Raw genomic sequence first — 26,219 nt, forward strand, 5'->3', positions numbered from 1 at the left:
GATGCTTTTTAGTAATGTGTAACTAATGCATAGTTAGAACTGAATTCCCTCAAAGTAAAAGCTCTTGTGAAGTGGTGTTTTTGCATGCACACGTTGCCTTAGTAGTTATGTTCTTAAAAAAAAAAAACACAAGTTTTTTAATGCTTCTACTCTAAATATTGTGGGGACATGAAGTCACAGCTCTGACGGTGCCTGTTGCTCTGAGCTCACGAGGAGCGCTGTGACCCGGGCTAATGGGCGCATCCCCTGGCTGCGCGTTAGGAGCGCGGCCGCCAGGTGGCGCCTTCACCCTGCGCGCCTCCTCGTGTTTCCCGGCTCGTGTCGCCTTCTGAGCTCCTGAGGGCGGTTCTTGAGGAAATCCGCCTGGAGAAAAGCGCTTTAGAATATGGCTGTATATACTTAAAGGATCATCTTGAAGGAATTTTACTGAATTAAATATTATTTAACTATAATGTTCACTGCTGCCTTTAACTTCAGTCCTGTGAACTTTTTAAAAGAGTTGCTTTTATGATTGTGCTCAATCTGGTGCAGTCTTTTTCTTACCAGGAAGTCAAAGGGGAAGTAAACTATACTTCTGTAACACGTTTTAATACTAGTGTAACTGTATCTATTTTGTGCTATGTTTTTACAAGTGTATGCATACATATCACTGATGCTGATATTAACATATTTATATCCACAAATAACTCCTGTGTGGGCCAGGCTAGCCTGTTACTGAAATCTGTTTAATCACAGATCAGTCAGTGCAGCAAGACAAGTGCTGTACTTCTGATTCCTCATGTGTCAGTCTCTACACTAATTGAACTCAGGTCTGTAATGCACAAACAAGTTACTATAATAGAACAAATTACCATAGATTGCTTGCTTCACAGTGAACTGTGTGAATGTTTCTACCTGGAAGTTATTTACCATTAATCTAAGGAAAAATCACAGCAGGTTCCCCTTCAATGAAAGATGGGATTTCCTCATTTTTGGTTAAGCAGTATTTCAATATAGACATTTGCAGGTGAGCTGTTTCTGGCACGAAGTTGACCAACAGGAGCTATAGGGATGCCCCATCTCTGGGGGAGCTCAAGGCCACACTGGTTGGGGTTCTGGGCAGTCTGATCTAGTGGGTGACAAGCAGACCATGGCAGAAGGTTGGAACTAGGTCCCCCTTTAAGGTCCCTTCCAGCCTAAGCCATTCTGTGTTTTTAATGTTTCTTTCTTTTCTTTTTTGTGTGTGTGTGTGTGTGTGTGTGTGTGAGAGAGAGAGAGAGAGAGAGAGAGAGAGAGAGCTTTATTCTTTACAAAAATAATCTACCAGATTTTGCATGATACAATACTGCTATCTTCCTATATATACTCAACAGTGTGGCTGAGAAAATCCAGCCTTATTAGATGAGTTTGTGTCTGGAAGAGATAACATCCAACTTCAGCAGTTATAAACTACAGAAAAAAGGACCTGCATTATAGGTCTACTCTATTAAAATACGTTCCGCAGTTCCTTTGAGTTAACTTGTTCCACTGAAAAAGTTCAGCGAGTTATAAGATCATCTACTGATAAATATTACCCTCTTGTAGTTCTGCATTGCCCCTGCAGAATTTCATGGTGCGGAGATGTTTTAGTAATAACACAGGCTAAGCAAGGTGATACTGATAGGAAGAGATATAACCTGTTGCTTTAAGCAGATATTGTGTCTGGAAGCCCAGATTGGAGCTGGCTAGACTTTCTTTGAGGACCACACTGGATTCTACAGCCCAGCGGCCAACAGTTAATTTATTCCTGCCACTGTGATTTAGTCATAGTTAGCATTCACTTTGCACTGCTGCAGAATGGCTTTGCAATTATCATGATAGTAAAAAATCTGGTCCTGCTTCCCATTTTAAATGGCACAAGTTCACTAAAACAGAAATAGCTCAATTATGATCATACAATGCCCTTCTCTGGAAAACACTTATTTTCCTTTAGTGACTTTTGACGTACTAACATTTTAACTGAGCGTTCATGTTTTCTGTGTATTCAGTTTATGCCATCAAGGAAAGCAATTTGCTGTAATGCTACACAAGGCACCCATTAGTAGCAAACAGCAATCTGTGTTTTTAGAGAACCAAGGCTGTTTTTTCACAAAGGGAGTGATTCAATTCAGCCTTAATCCCCTAACCAGTAGAGCTCATTGTCCAGGTGTTATTTGTGACTAGTTTACTGATACTGGCTCCTCAAAAAAAATATAGAGGAAGTATAATTTAGATTAAGTTGCTGGTAATGGATATTTAAAAAAAAGTCAATACGGTACATATCTACTTAAATGTCAGTTCTCAAATTATTTTTTTGACATAACAGAAAAGATCCCATTTGTCACATGGGAGTATTCTTTGTTGTGTGCTTTGAGCATCTTAGTGAGAAGTGTTTAACTTAAAACATCTTTTTGCTAATATCTTCAGGAAGTTTTGCAGTCTATTTATTGAATCTTTGAAGCAGGTATCAATAACAGTGAATAGTAATATGCAATTTCCTGACACTGATATTTTAAATTCTAAATGCATTAAATTCTGCAGCTTCAGAGTCCATATATTCTGTACTATCAGAAGATGTGCATGACCTGACTTCAATATCTGATCTGGCTGAATGGAATAATTGACTCCACTGAAAAGCTCTGACTTACACATAATTACTTGCAAAATGATGTTCCAATCTACACTTTGATGCCTTATAGTAATTTCAAAAGTTGAAATTTAGTTAAGAAAGTATACTTGAAAGATAAATCTATACATTTTGGGAGTACATAGTTGGTTTGCTTTTGATAGCAACTTAATTTTACAAAGACTTTACCTGCTTTTGTGACTACATTACATTAGTCTTTCACTGATCAAGCTAGAATATATTTTCTAGAACACTAGAAGTAGAGTAGAAGTGTTTTTCAGTCCGTGTGTTGAAAAGATGCATGAATTCAGCTGGGTTTTAGGACAACTGCTCTGCAATAGGTCTTGGAAAAGCACTGCTTCACTCTGGTATAATACTGTAATGTGAAAGAAAGTACAATAATAATAGAAGGGTGGCACAATCCTTGGCTAAAGCAAACGGGAACAAGCCCAAATGCAGCAACCATGAACATAAAAACAAAGGAAGAAAAACTGCTTACCTTTGGAAGACCTCAGTTAAGCAAGACTCTCCCACAAGAAATCCCCTTGCCTCCCCTGCCAACCCCTAAATGAGGTCTGGGAAGGGCTGGATCCTGGCTCCACCCTTCCGATCACTCAGGTACATTGCATGCACCTGAGCTCCCCTGGGTTGGCCCTGCCTTCCACCAGGTGCTCAATCACTGCTTCAGGACATGGTTTAGCATTTCTGCTACATCTGATCACTCAGCAAATGTAAGCAATCCTTAGGTTTAGGGTACTTCCAGGAAAAGTACATATTCTTCAATTGTTATCACCCCTACACATATATAGAAAAAAATGAGTACGTTTTGAAAAAATAAGTGATCAGATACACAAAATGGTTTCTTCTAATCTTCATCATCTGCATAACGTGTGCAATCAGCAAGCTGAAATTAAAACATATACAACCTCTGCCCTTCCAAATGCAATTAAATGACTGTTTTGGAAGTGAAATTCTATTTGCCTTTGTTAGATCTTAAAATAATACTGATTTAGAAACCTCAGACTTTTTACCAGATGGCAGTGGAATAGACATACTTCACATGCAGCAAATCAGCAGAGCGAGTAGGATATTTATGGGAAAATTGAAAACCATTCTGTGCACATACAACCTACGTGGACCTTCAGAGCTTAGCAGAAAGACAGCATCTTACAAAGTAAACATAGAGCATTACCAGTGGGAGCATTTACAACATTATCCTACAGCAATGTTGTCTTCTTTTCATCATTTGATTTTCAGGAAGCAAAACTGGCTCAATGCAGAAAATGTTTAGAAATCCCATCATGAATATTTCCTATGCCCACTTGTGTCATTTTAGTTTGAAAAGTCCAGTGACAGGCGATGGTTCTGACTCTTACAGTACTCATTTGGAATTGCTTTTGTTACAGTACAGGGTTTTTTTTGTTCTTTGGATCAGAAATCTGGTAAATTCTATTCCTGTTAGCTGTATTTGAGTAATAGTATCTATGAGGAAAAGAGTGAATGCAAATGGTAATCCTTCAAAACAGCTGAAATAGTTGTGCATGCCAAAAATGTGAATAAGCATTCTGTGGTTGACCAGTGAGATCTCTTCCTTCAGTGTGAGTATTTAATCTGCTGACAAGGAGATAAGGGGTTTTGTAGAACTTAGAGACTAACCTAACATCACAAATGTAATGCAGTTGAGTATACCTTTGGAAGTAATTATAATGCAGTGTAATGAGTATCTCCTCTGTCTCCAGTTCTGTGTATGTAGTTATAAAGAAGGCTGCAAGGTTTTGCGTATCAGTGTATGCAGGAAGAAACTGCTGTTTTGGGACATAAATAACCTTGAATATTTTCCCTCCCCTTATTAAAAAGTCAAGAGTTTTCATTTTCTGAATTTGCAGAAACGTAAGATCAGATGCAGTTTTCTCTCTAATCAAAGTCTACTCAAGTGCCACGTTGCCTACTTCATTTACTTCCTGTCCATATCCACTAGATATGACTTGTAAACTTATTATGAAATGAATGCTTATTTTCCTCTTCAATCTCCTCATAATTTCCTCATCATTTGTAAATTAATCACTATTCTTCAGGATACGTAAGAACTTTTGTTTAATGATTTGTATGGAGTTATTAAACTCTGTGCTTTCTCTTGGCAAGAGCCAAATGTGAGTAATGCCACTGATTACAACGTACACATTCTTTATTGTGGTGATTACTTAGTTCTGATAATATTTTGAGAGCTTAATGAACTGTGGTCCTTCTAAGCCTAATAATTAGAAGGGACTTAGATGTACGAATTAAGTATGTTTCTATAGGAAAGTTCAGATCAGGGCTGAATGGAAAAAAATAAGAAGGAATTTACTAATTCCGAGTGCAGTTTCTGCACTGTGAACTATCATTAGAGCATTGCTCAGTTAAAGTATACAAGAAGTTTGATATCTGGTCAGTATCAAATTTTTATCAGGAGGAGCAAAGTCTACTTCATAAAAACAGCACTGCGTAGGTATTTACACGTCTATGCACCTGCCCATTTAAATATTAGTGATATATTAATCGGATTTGGACCTGCTTCAGTGGAACATGCATGCACATTCTCTTAAATAATTTGTTTCCATCTACAGAAGTAGCTCTCACTATCCATGGTTAATTTAAACTTGCCTATAGCAAAAAGCATGAAGTCTTTTGAAAAACCCTAAATAAAATGGAAGGCAGTTGCATGGAAATTACTTTTCAAAGTCTTTTAAAATTCTTTTTAAACTCTGAAAGTGAGGTACGAGGTGAAGACTGCTGTATGCTGGATACTCTTTATGCACAGATACACACAGTCTGTGTAAACTCCACATGCACAGCATACATGCAGTCTATGTAAACTCATCTGTTTTCCTCTGATAGCCATAAGTATGCCTTAGCTTTAACTTCATGGAGAAACTCCTGTATGGAGCAGTGTGCTTCAAACAGCTGCTACCTTCTGCACTGGGATCATTAGCAGAGTGCCGGTTCTAACTGACCGCTTCAAGGAGCTACAGCATTTCACATTCTCTCATAATGTGGAGAGACATACTGTGGTTGAGATAACTGTGACTGTTAATTTTCACCCTTGTTGCTAATGAATTTTTCTTTGGAAAAGACTAAATAGATTGCAAAGATATAGGAAAGCATAATTTGAAAGACAATTACTTTTGTTTAACTCCAAGACTGAAAAGCAAAAAAAGAAAAAGAAAAAAGAAAAAATGATGCTGTTTATAACTGTTTATAACTGTTTGATGCTATTTCTACAAAATGTTTCTCTTCATAAACATGCACAAAATTGCATTCACATAGCTGTTTCAAAGAGTTATTACAAAATCCGGTTTGTTTCTTTTTTTAGACAAAACATATCAGCACAGTAGTGTGATGAAGGTTTAAGTGGTTTCCTGGTTACTTTTTCTTCTTAAATATCTGATGGCACACCTGGTCTTCACACGTCAGTTCCTACAAAATTAAAACAATTAGTAAGAACATAGTGGTGCCAGTTGCATAGCCAGAGCTCCCCTGCCCCGAAATTTCTACAACTGTGCTATTACATTACAAAGATACACTTAAGAAAAAGAGAACATAAGGAAAGAATAGTGAATTATATGAAAGCAATCAGAAAACATGCACCACATGTTGCAGTAATTACATTTTGACACATGGATTGAGCTCTAAGATGAATATATATGAAAAATACATTAAAAGTGGTCTTTAATGCAAGGCTTTTTCATGCTCCATTGTTAAAACAACATGTTATAATAGTTTATATTTCATGTTATGTCATAATTCATGAGAATTACTGAAACAAGGAAATACAAAACAAACAAAAAAGGGAAGATGCTTCAAAACTGTAGGAATGTTTACTTCATAGAAGTTCCCAACCATTTTTTAGGAGCCAGATCGGAATGGCATTTTTGCATAGCACTGCAGCTGATCTCTTAAAGTCTGGCACACGTGCACCTCACAATGTACACCGTTTTACTAGTCTTCTGATTAGCTGGCATTGCTGTGCCAGATAAGGCTTGGAGATGAACTGAAGCTGGATTTTTTGGCCAACAGTCGCCCTAACCTGCAAGATTGCTCCTGGAAACTCATCTGAGAGTCTTCCTGGTCTCTCTGCTTCCCCGAGTCTTACGCTCAATCCTGGAGCCAGCATGTAGAATCTTTGTTAGACCAGCTTTCGACTATGTATTAAAATGGAGATGAAAATGTGTGCTGGACAACTGGCTTTCAGTGACATATACCGTTATTTCAATTCATTGCCTTGACCGTTCAAGCATATAGACTTCAGGCAATGTGGCTCGCCATACCAACTATCTGTAGGGTAACCTTAGCAAGGACTATCATGAGTATCATGAGACAGAAATTAATGAGGTCTTCTCCATAATCTTTCTGCACCCACCTACTGTAGCATTCAGCATTATCTTACCCATTGATTGTTCTCCCAAGAAACTTTGGAATAATGTTAATTATGTGATGTTATTTTGTAAGCTTTCCGTACTCCAGTGAGTGCTCCTTCCCCCCCCAGCCCTTCCGGCCTCTATCAGGCTCACTTCATTCTTTTTCAGGCTCCAGATTTTTCTGTTTCTATTGTACTAGCACAGAATAATTGGAAGTACACTTCTTGAGCACCCAAAGAGTGATTTCTGATCTGGATTCCTACATAGTTCCTTCTAAAATTACATAGTGCTTCTTTAAGGACAAAACCCAACATTTTTCTTGCAATCTTTTTCCCTTACTTTTTTTTATTATTATTTCTTTTTCCTACCAGTGATTAAAGGAGAATGAGAAGACATTAGAGGTGCAATGTAACAAGAAGGGTTAATAGCTGGAGGACGGTGAACTGGAACAAAAAAAGCACTGCAGGGTTATGTCTTAATTGGGAGCAGGTGAAAAGAAACTGAGCATTCCCCAGATGAAGCAGAGAGAGGGATTTCCTTCGAGTTCAGAGATCAGAGCTGTCTAAATAAAGACCTTTCTAACTAGAATAGGAAAACCTTTGAAATGGAGGAACTGTACTTTGTTGCAGTCTGTTATGTGCTATGATTCTGTATAGCAGCTCTTACCAGATACAATTGGTCTCCTTCAATCCAGTGCTTCCAGCCACGATTTTTCTTTTCACCTTTCTGAACACATACCAGTTTGTCACCATCCCAGGTCACTAGTGTCTGCATAAATGAAATAATTAATTCAGATATGTTAACAAGAAATTTATGAATATGTGAAAATAAGCTAATTCAAACAATGAAAAAAAAAACAATTACATTTTCTAACCATTGCTCCCCTTGTTCTTCCTAGAAAAACCCAAACCAACCAGTCATCCAAAACCCTGAATGCTTTCAAGATGACGGTAGTGAACCCTTTATGGAGCTTTGTCAATTTCCATGTATTTCTTTACGTACACTAAGTTAGCATTCATACCACTACCTGAGTCCAAAAAAAAATGTGCAGGGTTTTTTTCTTGTTGTTTAAAGACACTGATGAAAAGATTGTAAGGTTTCATGAGTGGAGATCTGGGGACTTAGGTCAGATAGTTCTGTGCTAAAGTGTCTTCTAGCTCTGCATAAAATAACAAGAGGAAGTGTATGTTTATATTATCTTGCACAATACATGTATTTATTCTATATCATCTTTCATGCACCATCACAAAAGAACTGTAAGCAGAGATTGTCATAGGCCTAACAGAAAAATAAATTTTTAGAGAGACATCTGAATTGAATCATTAGTGCATTCCACCTGGAACTCACATCCAGACCCTGGTTCCAGGTGGAATAAGCAGCAGATACAGGAGTGACTGTGTGACCTAACCTCCATTCTGACTGTGCATATGGATGGGACAGCTCTGGTCACCTAGTGAACATGGGCGTATGAGTTCAGAAACACATAACAGTATTAATTATCAGTGATGATGAATAAATAAAACAGGAGCTCAGTAGATTTAGAGACTAGTCCACCAGTCTGTTAGAATCTAGAGAATGTGATTTGCCAAAGTGTACAGATGCATGAGATAACTGCAACTTTGTGGGCACTGTAAAGCTGAAGGATTTAGCACAACTCAATTTTTTTTCCACACCTGGCTCTGCCCAATAGAAGTCATGCTTGAATTTTTCCCTCCGAAAAGGCTGGCAGCACGTTTGTTCCTCAAGTATACTATTCCATACAAAGGCTTATTTGACCTAAGGGTTCTTGTTGATTCTAGTACGATCTATGAGAACAAAATCCAACTACTGGGAAAATATTCTGATATCCAAAAACTCCAAGAGGTTAATTTGTCTTTTAGATCACCCCTAGGTGTTTATTTCTTTTATGGGGAAGTCTTTCTGGAACAGCTTCATAAGAAGAGAGTCTGAGTGAGCGGAGACTGTTCAGCCTCGAGAAGAGAAGGCTCAAGGGGAATTTCATCAATGCATAGAAATACCTAATGAGAGGAAATGAAAATAAGTGAGCCAGGCTCTTCTCAGTAGTTCCAAACAATGGGACAAGAGAAAACTGACTCAAATTAAAACACATGAAATTCCGTCTAAACATGAGAAAACACTTTTTAACTGTGTAGATGATCAGGCACTGACACAGGTTGCACAAGGAGTTTCTAAAATATTCATCTGTAGAGACAATGAAACCCTGATTGACTTCAGTGATGGACTGTGTGCTTGAGCTGACCCTGCTTTAGCAAAGGGGTTGAAGTCGGTGATCCCTGGAGGTCCCTTCCGTTCTTAATCATTTTTAGTTTTGTGTGATTCAGAGTCTGTCACTAAGAAACAGGATACTGGATTCAATGGATGTTGTCCAGGGGTAGGATGATCATGTCTGTAGTGAGTTTTCTGTACTGGATCAATTCTCAGCTCATAAGAGGTTGCTCCAAAAGTATTGTCTCTTATTTATTTCCTTGGAAACTACAACAGATACAAAGAGCACAATAACACAATTTGATAGGACAAATTCTCAGCTACAAAACACTATTTTTCAACACAGTCACCACCATTAGCTGTGCATTTTTGCTAGTGATGAGCCTGCATGCCATGCTCATAAAAACCTGACCCACTGTTGCTGTTGCCACTGCTGAAATGCACCAGCTTCTGTCTCACTGTGCTGAATCTACTGTTTGGTCACCAGAAATGTTCAGTAAGTGTCAATGAGTGTCAGTGGGTGCAATTTTTTCCACATAGAGAAATTCAGTTACATGGCTTTGCTTCAGGCACAATTCTGTGATAGACGCCATTTTGTCAGACTGCTCTTCTGCTGTCACACGTTAACAAAATGGAATATTGGTGGGAAGGTACAACCTCTACTGCCATCCCACTATTATCTGCCTCTGAATCTGTGGGCTGATATAATAAAATAGGAGGCATTACTTTCAGTATAACCCTTGTGTATGCAACAGTAAATTCAGAGCAGCTTCAGAACTTTTGAATTACTCTAGATTTGAACCACTGTCAATTAGGAAGACATTTATCCATTTATCATAGCTAAATCCTCATTAGACACTCATTAAAGTCGGTGGAAGTTGAGTTATTAAAATTCTTCAGCAGTATTGGGACCCTAATTTATGTTTTAGTTCAGGGTTGGATGATTTATTTCTCTTACGAGGGAGCTTTCTATTAATAGCAAGACAAAACTCATTCCATTTCAGTTAAGTTCTTTCATATTTACAGTATTTTTAAGCTACATGATTTTTAAATTATCCATGCCCACTTTATGTTTAAATGTTGCCTAGCAGTTTTATTACCTTCATGTGTTTGAGGCACTTTTTTTTGTTAATAAATGACCAGAAAATTATTTTAGAGTAGCCTGGAGATTAATGGCTTGATGTGCTTCATCCTTCCTCCTCCTCTTGGTAGAAACAAATAGTGTAATTTGTTCAGAATAGGATATTATACAAAAATGAATAAGCCAGGTAGGGGAATAAATGTACAAACTGTGCTTCCTTCCGTCCAGGTAATTGGTAATAAAGAAGAAATCAGTAAGTCTGCAAATGCCTTTTATAGTGGTGAAGATGTAAGGATTTAAGAAGTGATGTAACTGTTGAATCCTTAGATCTTAATATCTTCAACAGGTCTAAGAGGCATGGGTGCAAAGTTGTAGAGCATAAGCTCTGTCACAGGAAAGTGTCCCACCCAGTGCTCACTGGAGGAAGCGTTGTTCAAGATACTGAAAAATGGGTCTTATTATTTGATGGTTTACAGAGTTCTGAATGAGAAATAATTTGGAAGAAGTCATAGGAATTACACTGCATAAAGTTGATTGAAAAATGAATAGTGATTTGTAATGAATAAACAATGTACTCTATAAGTCTGTTCCACTCTAGTGAAGCATTACGTGAATTCAGATGTGAACATGGTGCTTTCCCACGGCAATTGCCAAATCAAGGTGGGTCTTGTTGACAGTGAGCTTTGATCTCAGCTACTCAGTTTGGCAACAAAGTCTGAAACGTTGTTTATTGAGAAGATATTGAGGCAGGGGACGGCGTCTTTTTGGAGAATAGCAGGAGAGAGGTGAGCTGAGAGGAAAAATAAAACTATGATAATTGTCAGACGAGTTGATAGAGCTAGATTCAGGGAATGACCAAGACAGGCAAGTGATGGAAGATTTTCAACACCCTGAATGGGACAATCAATAAAAATTTTAAATCTGTCACCCTTTCTACCTTTGAAAATATCACTTATGTGTTTTAGGGGTGAGAAGAGAATAAAACAGAAGTAGTGTCAATACAGAAACAAGAAACTGAATTCAGTAGATTAATTTAATTGGAGATTATACTTACTATTTTCACAAGACTTTATAGCTGACGCTATTGTAAGAGGTAGAGGATGTGCTAACACACAATATTGTCCTTGATCCAAACATCACTCAGCCACGTAGCTCACTGAAGGTGGCTGAAGATATGCCCAGAGGTTCCTGTGGGAGCTTCAAGCTCTACTCCTTAAGAAATCAAACCTTGCACTGCAAGGCCTTCTTGCCCATGGCTGTCTGTAGGCCTGCATTTGCATCTGTACCAATGGTAACCTGGGCTCACATTTTCTTCTTATCGCCTCTAAAAGCTCGCTTATGTTTAATAGCTGAGTGTAGGCTTCCTTTAAATAGCGTTCAAATTTTAAACTGTCCACTTAAGGCTGAGCAGCACAACTCCAATGTGAACCTACTGATTCAGAGCTTAAAATGTTTTTGCAGAGAAGATCCTAAAATCAGAATGATAGATTTACAATCTATTTAAGGAAGTTACACAGGTAAAAATGAACGCATTTTGTTACTTTCTAAGTAAATAGAGGCATGTCAGAGAAAAGCTGAAAAAATCCCCAGTTAGAAAAAACATGTAATTAATGACAACCCTCATTTATGTGAGCATCCATCCTGATTCGTATTTAGTATAAATGATTGGAGCAGGAAAGGAAACTATCTCAAGACGCAAACTATTTCTGCTTTGTAAAAATCCTTGAGTGTCTGTAAAGTTTTGGTGATTTTCCCCCCCTTTTTTTAGCATATTCATCTGGTTTTTGGAAGTGCTACTGCTAATATTGACTGTGGTGTGAAGAGAAATCAGACGTATGTACCTTAACCACCCGGTTATCGAGTCCTTTGGTGTGTTCTTCAAACTCCACTCCCACAGTGAAGTTCAGTTCGTAGTTTCTCAGAGTACTGAGTGTTTTTGTTTTAAAGTTGTCTCCATCTTGAATAATCTCCTTTGTTTGTTTCAAGTGTTTTGCAACCTTACGAGTTGCAAAATCAATGTCTGTCAAAAAGCAGAAAAGAAAGTATTGCACAGAAAATTCAAACTTTTGTTACCAGAAATAAAACAACTTCTATATTTATGCATTGTAAAAATAATACTGTGTTTAATGGTCAATTAATTCCACAGATGACCTCTTCACCTGCAGTATTTGCAGAGAAAAAGATCATTCAAAAAAAACAACAGCTTCCGCTTTCAGGACTTTCAGCTTTACGATCTTCTACTGGTTTTACATTTTCTTATTAAGAGTGTGTCTGTGGGACTGTTATGAGCAGGACTACAACAAACAACCAGCAGTTAATATATACTGCTTTCTTAAATCTTCTGAATTTCCAGATTTCTTGGAGATGAAATAACAAGACTTATATTCTTTTCTTTTTGCCTTCACTCACGCATGAAGCTATGGGATACTAGGAGTGCTATTAGCTTCTCATGCTTGAGAGCCCTTCCCTCTTCAATGTCTGATATATAAATTATGTGGCTCTTGGGCACATGAGGCATTGATATGGATTCTGCAGTGTTACAAATTTTGGCCACTCCTGAAAGATTGTTCCCAGAATAATATGCCTTTTCAGAAAATAAGCACATTAGTAGAAAATGAACGCATTAGAATGAGCGTGTAATCACACTCATTTTGGATTTTGGCATGATATTTTTACAGGGAACCTATAATCTATGGGAATATACAAGAAGTTAATTTTAAAAATCACAAAAAGGTTACTAATTAATAAAAAAAGAAGCAGACAAATGCCTGGCTTGTCCATGGTAGTTAAATAGCAAAGAGACAAATAAATGTCAGTTAGGTGTTAGAAGAATAGTGGTTCAAAGTCAAAAGTCAAGTAAGTATCAAACTGCAGCATTTGACAGTTCATTTTCAATATTCTGTAAACATTTAATGCAGTCCTGATCTCCTTGACATCCTTATTTTGTTCATGATATGGACTAACTTCTTAATGTAAGCAACGGAATACACTGAAAGTTACTGAAAGCACAATATATATTATGATCATGACAGTTTACCCCAGACAATCCACCTCTTGCCAGCTGCATTACCATCTGCAATAAATATTTCTGACCAGCTGGCAATGAATCTTAATATAGTGCTGTATGCAAATGAAATAATCTCACATGTTTCTGAAGGTTATTGAAAAATGGTTTTGGCTTGTTATCCATCCCTTAGTAGTTTTGCATGTGAGTTAATCATTGTCAGCTCAGCAATGCAACATACTAACGGAGTCCTTTCTCTTTTGGTAGATTCATTATACTACTTGTGATGTACTAATTGAGTTGAGTGAGAGGTTTGGCTTGAGAAAAAATGTGACTTTTTTAACATGGGGAATAATGTTCTTGTTCAGTATTTATATTCAGGACTTCTTGGGTATATTTTATCTGCTGCGGTGGATTAAAAGTGTCTCTGGGTCTGATTTATAACCAGGTAGCATAAAATTTAGGTCTCTCTGTGGAAAAAAAATGTCTAGACTTCTAAGGAAATGCTATTTCTGACTAATATATTAGTCTTGTAGCTCCTGGAGAAAAACTGGGAGATTTTATTAAAGCATGGTTTTCATAACTGCATGTTGAACAATACAAGCAATAAAGATGATATATTGTTCTATTATAGTAGATTAAAACACTTTGTAACGTGTTTATGATAAAAGCAAAATTTCTGGCTTAAAGGGCAAAACTATTCTTTAATTAAAGTACAGAAATACATATATATTAATTATAAGGATGGATGAGGTTTTTTTAAAAACCCTCGGTGTGCTTTGAACCTTAGCACTTTGATACTTAAGCATCAACCACATGTAAAATTGGGAGAAACAGAGCAGAAGAATGTCTTTTCACTCCTTCCATGTCATTTCCTTTCACTGATCACAAGTTAATGTAGAACACATTCTGAGAATCACCTACAGCCATATGCATCTTTGTATTGTTTTTTTTTCCTTTTTTTTTCTGTCTTCTCCCACTAATTTAGTAGCAGTTTGCCACAAGTATAATGTGTAATACATGTGTGTATATATACACCAAAAATTATGACATATGTATGAAGAGCAAGGTTCAGACAATTAGTGCAAATTGTTTCTCCATCCCAACCAGTTGCTGATGTTCTTGCTGTGAAAGTATTTTGAAAATTTTGTCAGAAAGTTCAGTATCTCTCCATGTGAATTTGTCTAGAGTAGGCGACGAATCAAAGGATTTCCCAGGAAAAATAAATCTGTTTTGCATTCTTAATTCTAACAAATTATTTCTCCTTTGTCTTAGGCTATTGCGAGTGTCAAGTGCTTTTAATCTTGTTACCATATTTTTTAAGTCAGCTTTCCAGGCCTGGATATCTGATAGTTATCCAAAGGTCAATCACTAGTGTAGGCATTGAGAATTCTTGGATACGAGGTTTTTTTTAAGATATCATTAACTGATTTCCTGATGTGTTACTCTGTTCTTCCTAACAAACATATTATGTTGATATTATCTTGACTTGTGGAAGGTAGCTGTACAGATTTTGCGCCACTGCTTTTTTGGGTAATCAGCACCTTTACAAGTAGCTATTTTTGTGTCTGAGCAAGCAAATTCTCTAGATGTCCAGTAAAGTAACTCAACAGCTTTTTGGAGAAAGTAGAAGGAAGGCGTAAGTCTAATCTTAACTTCTGATGAAAAGTACTTGAACTGAAAAACTCTTGTTTATCATCATAACTCTTAGCGGTGTCAGCTACAGTAAAAATCAGAGTAAGAGGAAGATCAAATGCTGAACAGAAGATACAATTCAATGACCATTAGATAGAAAACAGTGAGACAACATCTCAGAATGGGAAGAACATAGGCACAATTGGGCCAGTGAGGGCTATTAACTGTAAACATAAAAATTAAAATATGTTTAATTTTGTCATGTACTCATTTAGCCTGTCAGTCTCCTACAATCTAGGTTAGATTAGTCAACTCCAATGATTACTCTTCTAAGTAATATTACATCATGAGTTGTAAAGAAAGAATGATCTCTTGTGGCATTCATCGGTGATGTATTAAGGCTAGAAGAAGACTTCTGATTCTAAAACTTAAACTTCTTGTGCACGTATAAATTTAACTTGCATATTTTTTGCATCTTTTTGAAATGCAGCCATGTTACTGCAATGGTAGAAGGAAGGTAACTGATATTTCAGTGCCAATCCAGTGTCTACTGAAGAAATTCATCAGAACTATTTTATTTCATCTATAATTTCTTCTTTTTAGCAAGTTAAAGATCTACATCTCTGCCGACAGTAGAGGAAGAATTTTCTGCACGCTGCTTGCATAATCATAATGACCTGGAGCAAAAACAAGGTTTTATCTTTATGAGAATAAAAATACCTGAAAGACAACTTATAGTGAAAATAATAGGTGACACAAAAGAAGACATTTCTCTCAAAAATCTTTCTCGCAGTCATGGCAAAAATTGAATATGTGTGGGAAAAATAAGTCTACAAACAACGTAGACTTAACCTTTATATGAAGTGACAAGGATATTAATTGCTGTCAGTTAATAGTGTTTTGGTATCCCAGCATCTACAAAGTATGCTTAGTATCCTATGCAGTGCATACACAAACAGTAGCCATCAGATCTCTAACGATAAAGAAACTAAAAAATAGTAATTGAAAGTTGCATAAGGAGCAGGACAGTTCTTTGCGCGAGTACAATATATTGTTGCCATCAGTGTTGGTGGCCAAGTGAAATTTACATTTTGTAATCATCCTCAGCTGATCCCATGACCTAAGTCTCCTTGCTGTGTAAGCATGACTCCCATAAAAATTCCCAGAAGTATCTGCCCATTTCAGCTCTTACAGCTTTTACCATGCAACTGCTACATACAATTCCCACTAGTTCAAAATACTATTTAAATACTAAACACAACTGCTGCTTTAATGATATGGGATATAACCTGTTCCTCTTTAACAGAGTGAGCCAGGTTGTGGATGATCTGTTACACTGACTGTATATCAGGAAAAAAAAGAAAAGAGATCTGTATCTGAAAGCCATTTATTTTCTGTATGTCTCTCTTTATTTTAATCTAAATATATAGCAATATATTTGGCAACAATCTTGTCTTTCTTATATGCTAAGATCATTTTAGTTGCAAGTACATTACAGTTACTTGATTTCTAATGTGACCCTTAGGTCAGAAGGCACAATACAGAAATAAAAAATTTCTTATTAATTTATAGAAAGATTTTACTTATAATGAAAACGTAGTTAATATCTTTCACTTTACCTAGTGCAACCATGTAGCCTTCAAAGTTCTCATTGGATTCCATTTCCCACGTCCCATTGTAATCAGCAGGCATGGTGGCAAGAGCTTAAAACCAACTTCAGATTGAAAGGTGAAGCTGGAAACAGAACCTGTTAGGAGAATGTTTTATAAACCTTTTCATACCTTATTTTTTTAAGGCTTATGGTTTTCTAGATAATACAGTTTAAGGGTCAGAGTGATAACCCTAGAAAACTTTGCTTTTATTAACAAAGTTCACTTTGTCTGCCTTGCTGGCAGACAAGGATCACTTTCTGAAATACATCGTAATACAGGATATGATTTTACAGTGACCTTTGTAAAGAACTACTTGCTATTATGGGGTACCTTTGAAATATATTAAACATAGTGGGAAATTGTACAACACAGTTAAAGTTCCCAAAGGTGAGTTCTGTTTTTCAGTTTCTTTCTAGGTGTCAAATTTTCATGTGAAGAATAAGCCTTACAGATCTGACAGAGCCAGAACTCCCAGTTAAAATTGATGGAACTTTTGAATGTGTAACACATGCAAGAAAGAACATAAAAGGGGATGTTTCTGTTGAAAATATATCTGCTTTCCTTTGATTTTCGAAATATTTTTATACCAAGAGCTTCACTTACACCAAGTTCAATTTAACAGAATTCTTGAGGAACTCTGCAGCAAGTTTAGGAAACGTAAAATAAATCCAAGTAAATCATAATTAGTGCCAGTCATATACTAAAAATTATCTTTATTTATTTTGAAACATAGCACTTTGTGTTAGGAAGGTATTTTTCATCCAGAAGCACTACATTATTGTGGGGAAAAGCACAGATGACAGTTGTACAAATATTCAGAATGTGTCAGCATAGAAAATTTGAATGTGCAGTAGAACTTTATCAGAGAGTCATAGGATCATTAAGGTTGGAAAAGACCTCTAAGGTCCTCTAGTCGAACTGTCCACCAATCAATATTGCCCACTAAACCACGTCCCTAGGTACTACATCTGCACTTTCCTTAGACACCTCCAGGGACAGTGATTCTACCATTTCCCTGGGCAGCCTATTCCAATGCCTACTGCCAGTGTGCATTCCTAGATGACACTATGAATTATTTTATGCAGAAAATAATTTGAAATTCTGAGTTCTTAAAACATTGTTCCACCAGGACATTATGTAATATTTATGCAGTAGGCTTGTCTTTACCTATCTCTGTGTGCTTTCTTTCTTAGTCCACACATTGCATGAACGTGTTTAAATACATTCTCATTATTCATGCATTTTACCTGCATAATAAAATGTCTTTCAAGGAATGGAGAAGGTTATTGTTCCCAACTCAGTCACTCACTGACACTCAAAATCAGTTGCATGAGCAACATCAGTTGCGTTGTGCACATGCACGATCATCTCTAGGTGCATTACCACACTATTTCTCCAACTGGAAGTTATTCCCTCCTTCAGTACACTAAAGAGTGTTCAATTTATAAGAAGACACTCTGTGTTTTACCTTCTATTGCCAGTTGCCTAGTGGTGGATGTTTAAGGAATTAATCAGACAGAACGTGTACATTTGCCTTATAAAATCGGAGTATATGGTAGAAGCTCATGGTGATAGATTTTATATACTTAATGATTTTAGCTCTGAAGGAGTTTGCTTCCTCAAGTCATTTAGTTAAGATGCAGAAGTGACTGAAACTGTGTCATGTGATGATCAGCAATTACCATCTGTTAAAACTACCACAGAAGCTAGTAGTAGAGCTACTAGTACTGAAGCTTTAGATGTGCAAAGCTAGGCACATTTAGAGAAAATAAATTACGAGATGAGAACATCCTGTACATATAGAGTCCTAATTAAATGAATAGCATAAACACATAACTGTGTAAGTTTTCACAGTGGTGCTTTGCTTATGTCCATCCCTTATTATTTATTTAAATATATGCGTTTTTTTTTCTGTGTGTGTATTTTGTAAACTCTCTGCTTGGACCTCTTTCAGCACATGCTTATTCAACAGCCTTGAAATAGCTCTTTCGAGCTTTTTTCACATAAAGAAGTAGCTAGCCTATGGGCAGCAAATTTAACCAATCAAGGAAATATCTAAGTAGGAAATTAATAGAACATAATGTATTGAATTGACAGAGCTCTGTGACGCTTTGTGAGCATTGTGCTAAGATCCACAAAGAGAATTTTTAGTCTAGGAATCAATACCTCGATAGGCAATAAAACCCTTATTACATTTAAATGCCTGCCAAAATCATATAAGACTAATAGATAGGTTTTTTAACCCCCATGTGGATAATTCTAAGCCTGTAGATCACTCATCCAGTGCATCCATAGTGTTCTTTCAGGATTTTGCCTTGCCAGTTATCCTGACCTGCCTCTTGTCACATGTTAGCTTTAAAATTTTGACGTACTATCCACATAAAATTAGAAATGATTCGATTCTTTTTGCTCTGTGTTTATTGTAAAACTTAGAGAAAAACTCTTCATACATAACGAAAAGATATACATAGAGAAAAACTCCCCAAATGGCAAAACATTCCATTCCTATGCCACGTGTATAAGCTTAGGGAAATGAAAAAGTATCTTCTCCTAATCTTCATGATAATCATGTTCTCACACCTCTTCCTTGCAAGATCAAGAGTAAAATCTACTGGCACACCATGTACAGCATGTAATGAAACTTGAGAATGGGAGGAATTAAGTGTCTTTTTTCAGGCTTTCCAATATCTCTGTTTAAAGCAAAAGCTCTGGGCTCATAGCTTGTGTCAGGTTTCAACCCAGGGATAAGTTTTAGAGCCAAGTAATAAGATCTCAGAAATGAAGCAATGTCAAGAAAAATCAAAAGACTGTACATTGTTAAAGCTTGAGTAACTTTTCCAGTTTGTGAATGAAGAAATGAAGATGGCTTTTCTTGCCTCTGTCCTACAGCTTAATATTGATAAGTGGCAATTTGAAACAAAACTGCTCATAAAAAGAGCCTAAGCTGTCAAGATTGAAAAGTAAGGCCCAAATCTTGTGTCTATGGAATGAGTGAGCAGTCATGAAAGCCACGGCTAACACTGGCCTCCACATTCCTCTCATGATACTTGAGGGCTGCCTGGAAGAGAAATCCTATATATTTGTCTGAACAAAGTTCAGCCTTCTTGTTATCTGGAAAAGCTTATGGTGCTCTGTCCTTGGGCAATCTTACGCAGTAAACCACTATTAGGAGAACTATATAAGGTACAGAGGCTGCTAGTCATACAATTTTTCTCTCTAAACTTATGGGCATGGCATTTTGAGGAGATAGTAGCATGCTTCCCACTCTGTCTTTTAAATTATCTAATATGTATATATATTACAGGAGAAATAATGCCTCCTCGTGCTCTGCTGATCAGCCCTTGTGCTCTTCATGTTTGACAGCTGGGACTTCGTACATTATTTATTTGGTTGCTGTTCAGCACATTAGTAATATGGCAAGCTGTTTAACTTCTTCTCAGAAGCTGAATTCCCCTGGAGGATTCAGACAGGAGGAGCATCATCACAGACACCTATTATTATTTTTTTAACTTGTTAGCACTTGTGCAGTCATGTTTATTTTCATTTTTATGGAAATAAATCACTTGAAATGTATTCAGTGATGGCTGTTTCTGCAAAAATGGTCAGAAGTACTATCTCACCAGGCCCAGGGCTCTGTTTAGAACAAGCAGGAGTAGTCACATTATAACAAATAAAATAAGTCGAAGGGGCAGTCTGTTTCTTATCAACATGCAAAATGGCTTGCAGAGGTCTTGAGGATGCAGCTGGGTAAAGGCAGTCATCAGCTGTGGGGCAGAAAACCTTCTAAGAAATGACAGAAGCAGTAGGAGAGATAAGTACAGCAGAAGAGGACCAAATCAAAGATATTTACAAAGTGGACTCAGCAAAACAGTATTTCATTGGCTAATTTTTAATGGCTACTGTCCCTGAATAACAGATGGCATTAGACTTCTTGCATAAAACTAGCTTATAAGCTTTCTTGCCAAGTCCAATACAACCAACTGTAACCAAACCTACCTCAGCTTCCTTGGGTTGGTTAGAGTCTTGGCTTCCAACTTTTAAGCTTGCTTGTCCAGGTCTGGATGCTAAAGAGAGAGGAAGCTAGTTTTTTTAGCTGCATGTATGGTTGTTGTCTAATTACTATTAATTATTTAATGTCCATTTTTAGCAGATCATCCAAAATGGAAATCTGCAGTAAAAAGAGATTTGTTGACACCAAAAAGAAGGGAGACAGAGCAACATTCACGTCTGAAATCTATTTGACGGAACAACAAGGAACTACAAGGAGGAATAAGGCTTGGTTGCAAATGCTGTGGTAGGGTGGGGACATACACACAACTTTCAATAATGTCCGTTTGGCACATTTTGTCAGTGTCTACCTAAACCGAAATTTAAACAAAGAAGTGCAAAAATCCATTTCTAATCAATCTTCTAGAAATAGAATAATAGACCCTTGGATATTTTTTCTTCTCTGGTCAGTGACTGTCTGTCTTCTATCTGTCTTCAGTCAGTCTCATCTCTCCTAGTCCTTCTGCTCCTTAATTTAGAATACAGGTGTTTTGCTCTTTATTAATTAGAAGCCTTCACTCTCTCTTATTAAGGACTTTGGCTTGGTCATAGAGACTTCATAATGTCACTAGTGATCATGATACTAAGCTTGGTAGTAAGAAGAAATCATCCAGTGAATGCTGCTTTCTTGAAAACTCACTCCAATAAAAATGGTATGCATTATGGAAAAATATGTTTTATGTGAAAAAAAATAGCCAACCTTAAAGCTTATCTTGATTTTCAAAATAAATGAGAAATACTGAATTTATTTTCTGCTTAATTCTACTCAGCAGTTATTCAGTGCTGTCTACCCTCAGGTCTCAAGGGAGCACGTAAAAATCATTAGCTGTTATAAAATCAGAGAAACTTAAGGAGCAATGTGGTTTGGTCAAGGTCATGAAATAAGCCACTAGTTAGAGCAAGTTATAGAGCACAATCATTTGTTTTATCCATTAAAGCATGCTTCTTCCTTAGCTAAGTTTAATGTAGATTGAAAGCATGTACCCAGTCTAAGTGCTTTGTCATTGACATTAACGCTGCCTAAATCTTCTCTTGAAAGATTTTTTCAAGATCTGAATTCCTTGCATGAGCCATACATTAATATATCTAACTGTAATCTATTACTTTATTGTAGTTATTCTATAGTGAAGTTTTGTAATTGCAACTGCCACTTCTTATCTTCATCAGATAAAGGTTGCATTACACAGACATTGAACTGGAATACTGATTGATGGCTTTTGTATTAAAAGAATCTATAGATAGCAGTGTGTTTTATTTTTCTTTGATGCTTCTATGAAAAGCATAATTCAGCTAAGAAACTGTATCTTCTTTAGCTTGTTCGTTTTAATGCAGGGTCTCATCTATTAGCATAACATTTTGCCAAGCAGAAATATTTCTATTACCTCATCTGGAGAACACTTTAGAGAGATACTTTCAAATACCTTGAACATCAATTTTTCACATACCTCATAACTGGTATAATCTCATGCTGAGACAATTTGTAGTATATAATCCCATTTTGCTTAAAGTTCTAGAGTCCACATAAACAGATAAAGCCATGTCAGATGTTGCAATTAGTATACAATTTTGAATTCATGGTAGCCATTTAAAACAAGGTTAAAACCATTCTTTTATAATCACCAGGACATAAAACACTAAAGATAAATTAGGCCAAGATATATTAATAAAAATATATAACATTTTGCCAGTTTGCTTTTTTGTTTTTTTTTTCTACGAGCATACAGTATTTACAGAACTGTTATCCTAGTCCTAAAAAAAATTACTAGAAAGCTGAATGTGGCTGCTTCCTGAATGCCTTCTGAGAGATCTTTGCCATAAATCAGTTTTACGGCTTCAGTGAAAAAAAAAAAATCTATCTGTGCCAGTAACCTAGAAGGAAAACTCTCTTCTAGGGAACTGAATGTTATTACCCTGTGTTGTCACATATCTCTTAGAATTTTGGCATAAGTCTTTATTTCCTTTGGTTAAGGGATTTTCTGTGTTGTAAATCTCATAAATTTTGTTCGGAGTGCTGAGTGGTTACTCTTTTCTACTTGCATCTCTGGCTCCACAACAGCACTCCTGCTGAGGCAAAGACTCTGGCTTTGTTCTAGCATATCCTGTTTGAGTAATGAAGTCAGCATGTAATTCCCTGATGAATGAATTCCCTGATGAGTTCTGGAATTAATTTTAAAATAATCCAGCTTAGTAGTAGAGGTGTTTACATGCCTGCTTGTCCTTGTGATGATTTTCCAGCTTTAGGTTGCAGATATTTGACAGAAACAGCATTTGCGATGGAAATTTATAGTCATAATTAAAAAAAAAACAAAACAAAACAAACGTGATTTACAAAATCAAAATATTGTGTGATGTAGTTAAATGAATTTGTGTACTCTATGCTAAGAAGAAGTAAGATGTAATACTTGAGACTGCAAGATGGATCTCTAAGCGTGTATGTAGTCAACTTAAGACCACTGATGGTATGCCACAGAATCTGCCTTGGGGTACATTGCCAAAATTAAGATTTCTCCTAGACATTTGACAGGACAGAGCTTTAATAGTAGACATGCCATGTGGTTCCAGGAACTGGCTGCATATGCATGCATACACATGAGGATCAGGGAGAAGGTTCATTTATGTCTAGATAGTTCAATTACATTGCTGCTTGTTGTCTGCATTGAAACAGGGAACTGATAAATAAGGAATTTTCATATTTTCAGCAAAAAGTACCAAGTAAGTTTAATGTTGAAGATGATACAAATGAAAATAAGATTTCTTAAAATCTGTATTTAAGAAGAAAATTTTTAGATAAAATTATAGATACTGAAATTCATATACATATACATTTAAGTATACTGCTGAATGAGAGGCTGTCTTTCACTGGAAGAGTAAAAGAAAAGGGGAAAAGAATTGAAGTAGGTGATAATAAAATGCAAAACTGACACCTGAGTATAATCTCAGATGAGGAATGGATTCCCCAGTAATTCAGTCTTAATCACAATGATAACACTTCTCTATTTTATATGTGAACAACAAGTTAATTAGTTGATTGGGAAGGTTATTTTAAGAGAGTATTTGAAAGTTAATTTTTCAAATTTCCATTAAAAGCTTCTTCGTAATGGTAAGAAGCATACCAGTGAGGTTTTTAATATACTAACTAGATTTAGACTGGAAAGGAAAGAAAGAAGAAAGTAAGAGTCCTTATTGATGGACATAACAATTTATTTTTGTCTGTCATCCATTATATAATTGGTCTAACAGCTTGCCTAGAATGCTGCCAAAAAGATAGCTTAAAGAAGCTGAACGAAGAAGGCAGAATAACCATGCCTTCCGGAAACTGTTCAGTTCTTTGTGATTAACAGTAAAATGAAGGCATACGCACCGGTGTTCAAAGATTTTACCCACTTGACCCTTTTGGACTGTATTTGAAATTTTCATTATTAGTTGTTCAGCTTCACTCTGATTGCATACCTAATGGGAATTTCCACTTGATCTTAGATTATAGCAGAGAAAGGACAGTATGAAAACGAGTAAATTTTTTCCATGAACATAGATGAAAGTGGTGTAAGTGCTGTGCCAGTTTTGTCCCCAGTGGTGACAACACTGAAAAAAAGATAGCTTTTATCCATATCCAAATATTTCCACAAGACCCTTATACTCTGCAATTTCTCAGGAATCAGTGTGATTAATACGTCTGTGGTATAAATAATCTGTGGTATCAAGTATGAATCAATGTATCTACGTATCATATATGCATTAGCTGCAAATATTTTTTTTCTGATATTTTATTGTAATTTCCTGAGCCATGCCAAATATAAGACCATAACAAAATACTACTGTTCATTTTCTGTAAGTTCAGATTTCCATACACAAAATCTCTGCAATTGTGAGCTATTGTGTCTATTCATAGAAAACTTGAAGTAAGTGGGATTCAGTCTCATGAGGTAGAAGTCCTTACATCATTCAGACTACGCTTAGCATTCCAGTGAGCTTAATGATCTCTCTTACAAATACAGGCAGGGATGGATGTTGTTACAATACATTGTATAGATGTGTGTTGTGGTGTTGCTCAAGAAATGTGTAATTACATGTAATCGTAAAACTTGCATATTGTGGCAGCTAAAGCTGCCCATGCAACCTGAACTTAGTTAAAAAACCTTAGCCAGAGATCACTGATGGGATATGAAGTCTGAACCTGTGGATTTCTAGGTCCCACTGCCAAACTGGGATCGATGTCCCACACTATTCTGTTTGGACTTAATGATCTTGAGGGTCTTTCCAAACTAATTGTTCCTATGTCGCTGTGATTTACAACCATGGATGAACAAATTCATTTGTTAAAATTAGATGTATTTCTTGTAAAAATATATATCTGAGTAGTATTTTTTAACTTACAAGGCATAAATAGAAGATTTTCTTGTAAGTTATGTCTGTTCGAATGACGTTGTTTATGTTTTTTGTTGCTAGTAAAAGACAGCTGCATCGGGGAAAAGAGTGCATTGGTTGTCAGAGTATTGTGCTCTGTTGGTTCCCAGTTGAAAGATGAACATTTTGGGGAGTGCTGCCCGAATTAACTCCGCTATCGAGAGATTGCAGATAGAGAGGCACTTAAGGTAGAAAAGCATACCAATATTGCCTTTTATAGCAAAATTCAGTTTGAAAGGGGAATAAAAATCTCCTTTCCTACTTGTTACTAATTATAAAACTACATCTTCAGCAAGCAGTGTTAAAGATTCAAATAGTTCTGTGATGTAATGTAGACAGTAGCAAAGTACAGTGATTGGAATGCAGCAGAGGCCTACTAATGGGCAATTGTAAATTGCTTAATACCCGTCCTTCTACTGGAATACTCTCATTGCCTTTGAAGACTGATTTGCTATCTCTGTTCAACAACATATCCTTCCATCATGTGACTAAAGGTTACATTACTGCGTGGCATTCAGACATATCTGCAGTTTCAAAGGCAGCACCGTACCATTAAAACAGCCTTTTATATAGTGTCTGTTAAACAAATACTCGTTAGGCTGTCTGTAATGGGATGCTTTGGAAGTTCAGATTTGATGAAAGCAGTCCCAAATTATTCCTCTTTCCCGCACTGATACATCTTTCATTAGTGTGACCACTCAGGCTGCTGAACAATCTGCCTTTGTCTAGTCAACACATCTGCTTAACTTTTTCTCCTTTCTGTCTGCAGTTAGCATTGTGTTTGATATCAAGGTAGAAAGTGCAGTACCTTGCAGAACTCCATTCAGGTTTATTTGTGATGTGGACAGTACAATGAACTTAGGTATCTAATTAGAGTAAGTAAAAGTATTTGCATTAAACCTGAACATGCAGATACCTACTTTTAAAATCCCAAGTGCAATTAGAGGTGGTTTTGCTGTCTTTTCAAGGAAAAAAATAATGGAAAAAAAATGTTATTTCAGAAAGTACTTTGTTTGCAAAGAGATAAAATCATTAGCAAATAAGCATTGAACTGGCGCATGGCTGCAGCATTACATGGATGAACTTTCTGGAAAAAAGGAACACTTGAACCAGAAAGGAAAAGAATATGAAGAAAGGGAAATCTTTCTCC

The 26,219-nt window shown here is 36.5% G+C and overlaps 1 protein-coding gene across 1 annotated transcript; it reads right to left on the reverse strand.

The window, feature by feature from the left end:
* Positions 1 to 5,839: 5,839 nt before the first annotated feature.
* On the reverse strand, positions 5,840 to 16,715 carry RBP2 (retinol binding protein 2). The gene is made up of 4 exons (NM_001277417.1): positions 16,586 to 16,715; positions 12,169 to 12,347; positions 7,687 to 7,788; positions 5,840 to 6,079 (listed from the first exon to the last, which is right to left on the reverse strand). Exons 1-4 carry the CDS (start codon positions 16,656 to 16,658, stop codon positions 6,026 to 6,028), a joined length of 408 nt encoding a protein of 135 aa, NP_001264346.1. The 5' UTR covers positions 16,659 to 16,715; the 3' UTR covers positions 5,840 to 6,025.
* Between the last annotated feature and the right edge of the window lie 9,504 nt (positions 16,716 to 26,219).

Source organism: Gallus gallus, chromosome 9 (assembly GCF_016699485.2).
Source record: "Gallus gallus isolate bGalGal1 chromosome 9, bGalGal1.mat.broiler.GRCg7b, whole genome shotgun sequence".
Lineage (NCBI taxonomy): Eukaryota > Metazoa > Chordata > Aves > Galliformes > Phasianidae > Gallus > Gallus gallus.

Excerpts from the sequence above, each read along its gene's own strand:
- RBP2 (NM_001277417.1), bottom strand. The coding sequence starts at position 16,658 with ATGCCTGCTGATTACAATGGGACGTGGGAAATGGAATCCAATGAGAAC. Across the intron at positions 7,789-12,168 it reads TCGATAACCGGGTGGTTAAG|ACACTAGTGACCTGGGATGG; the intron begins GTACATACGTCT and ends TCATTTATGCAG. Across the intron at positions 6,080-7,686 it reads AAGGAGACCAATTGTATCTG|GAACTGACGTGTGAAGACCA; the intron begins GTAAGAGCTGCT and ends TTAATTTTGTAG.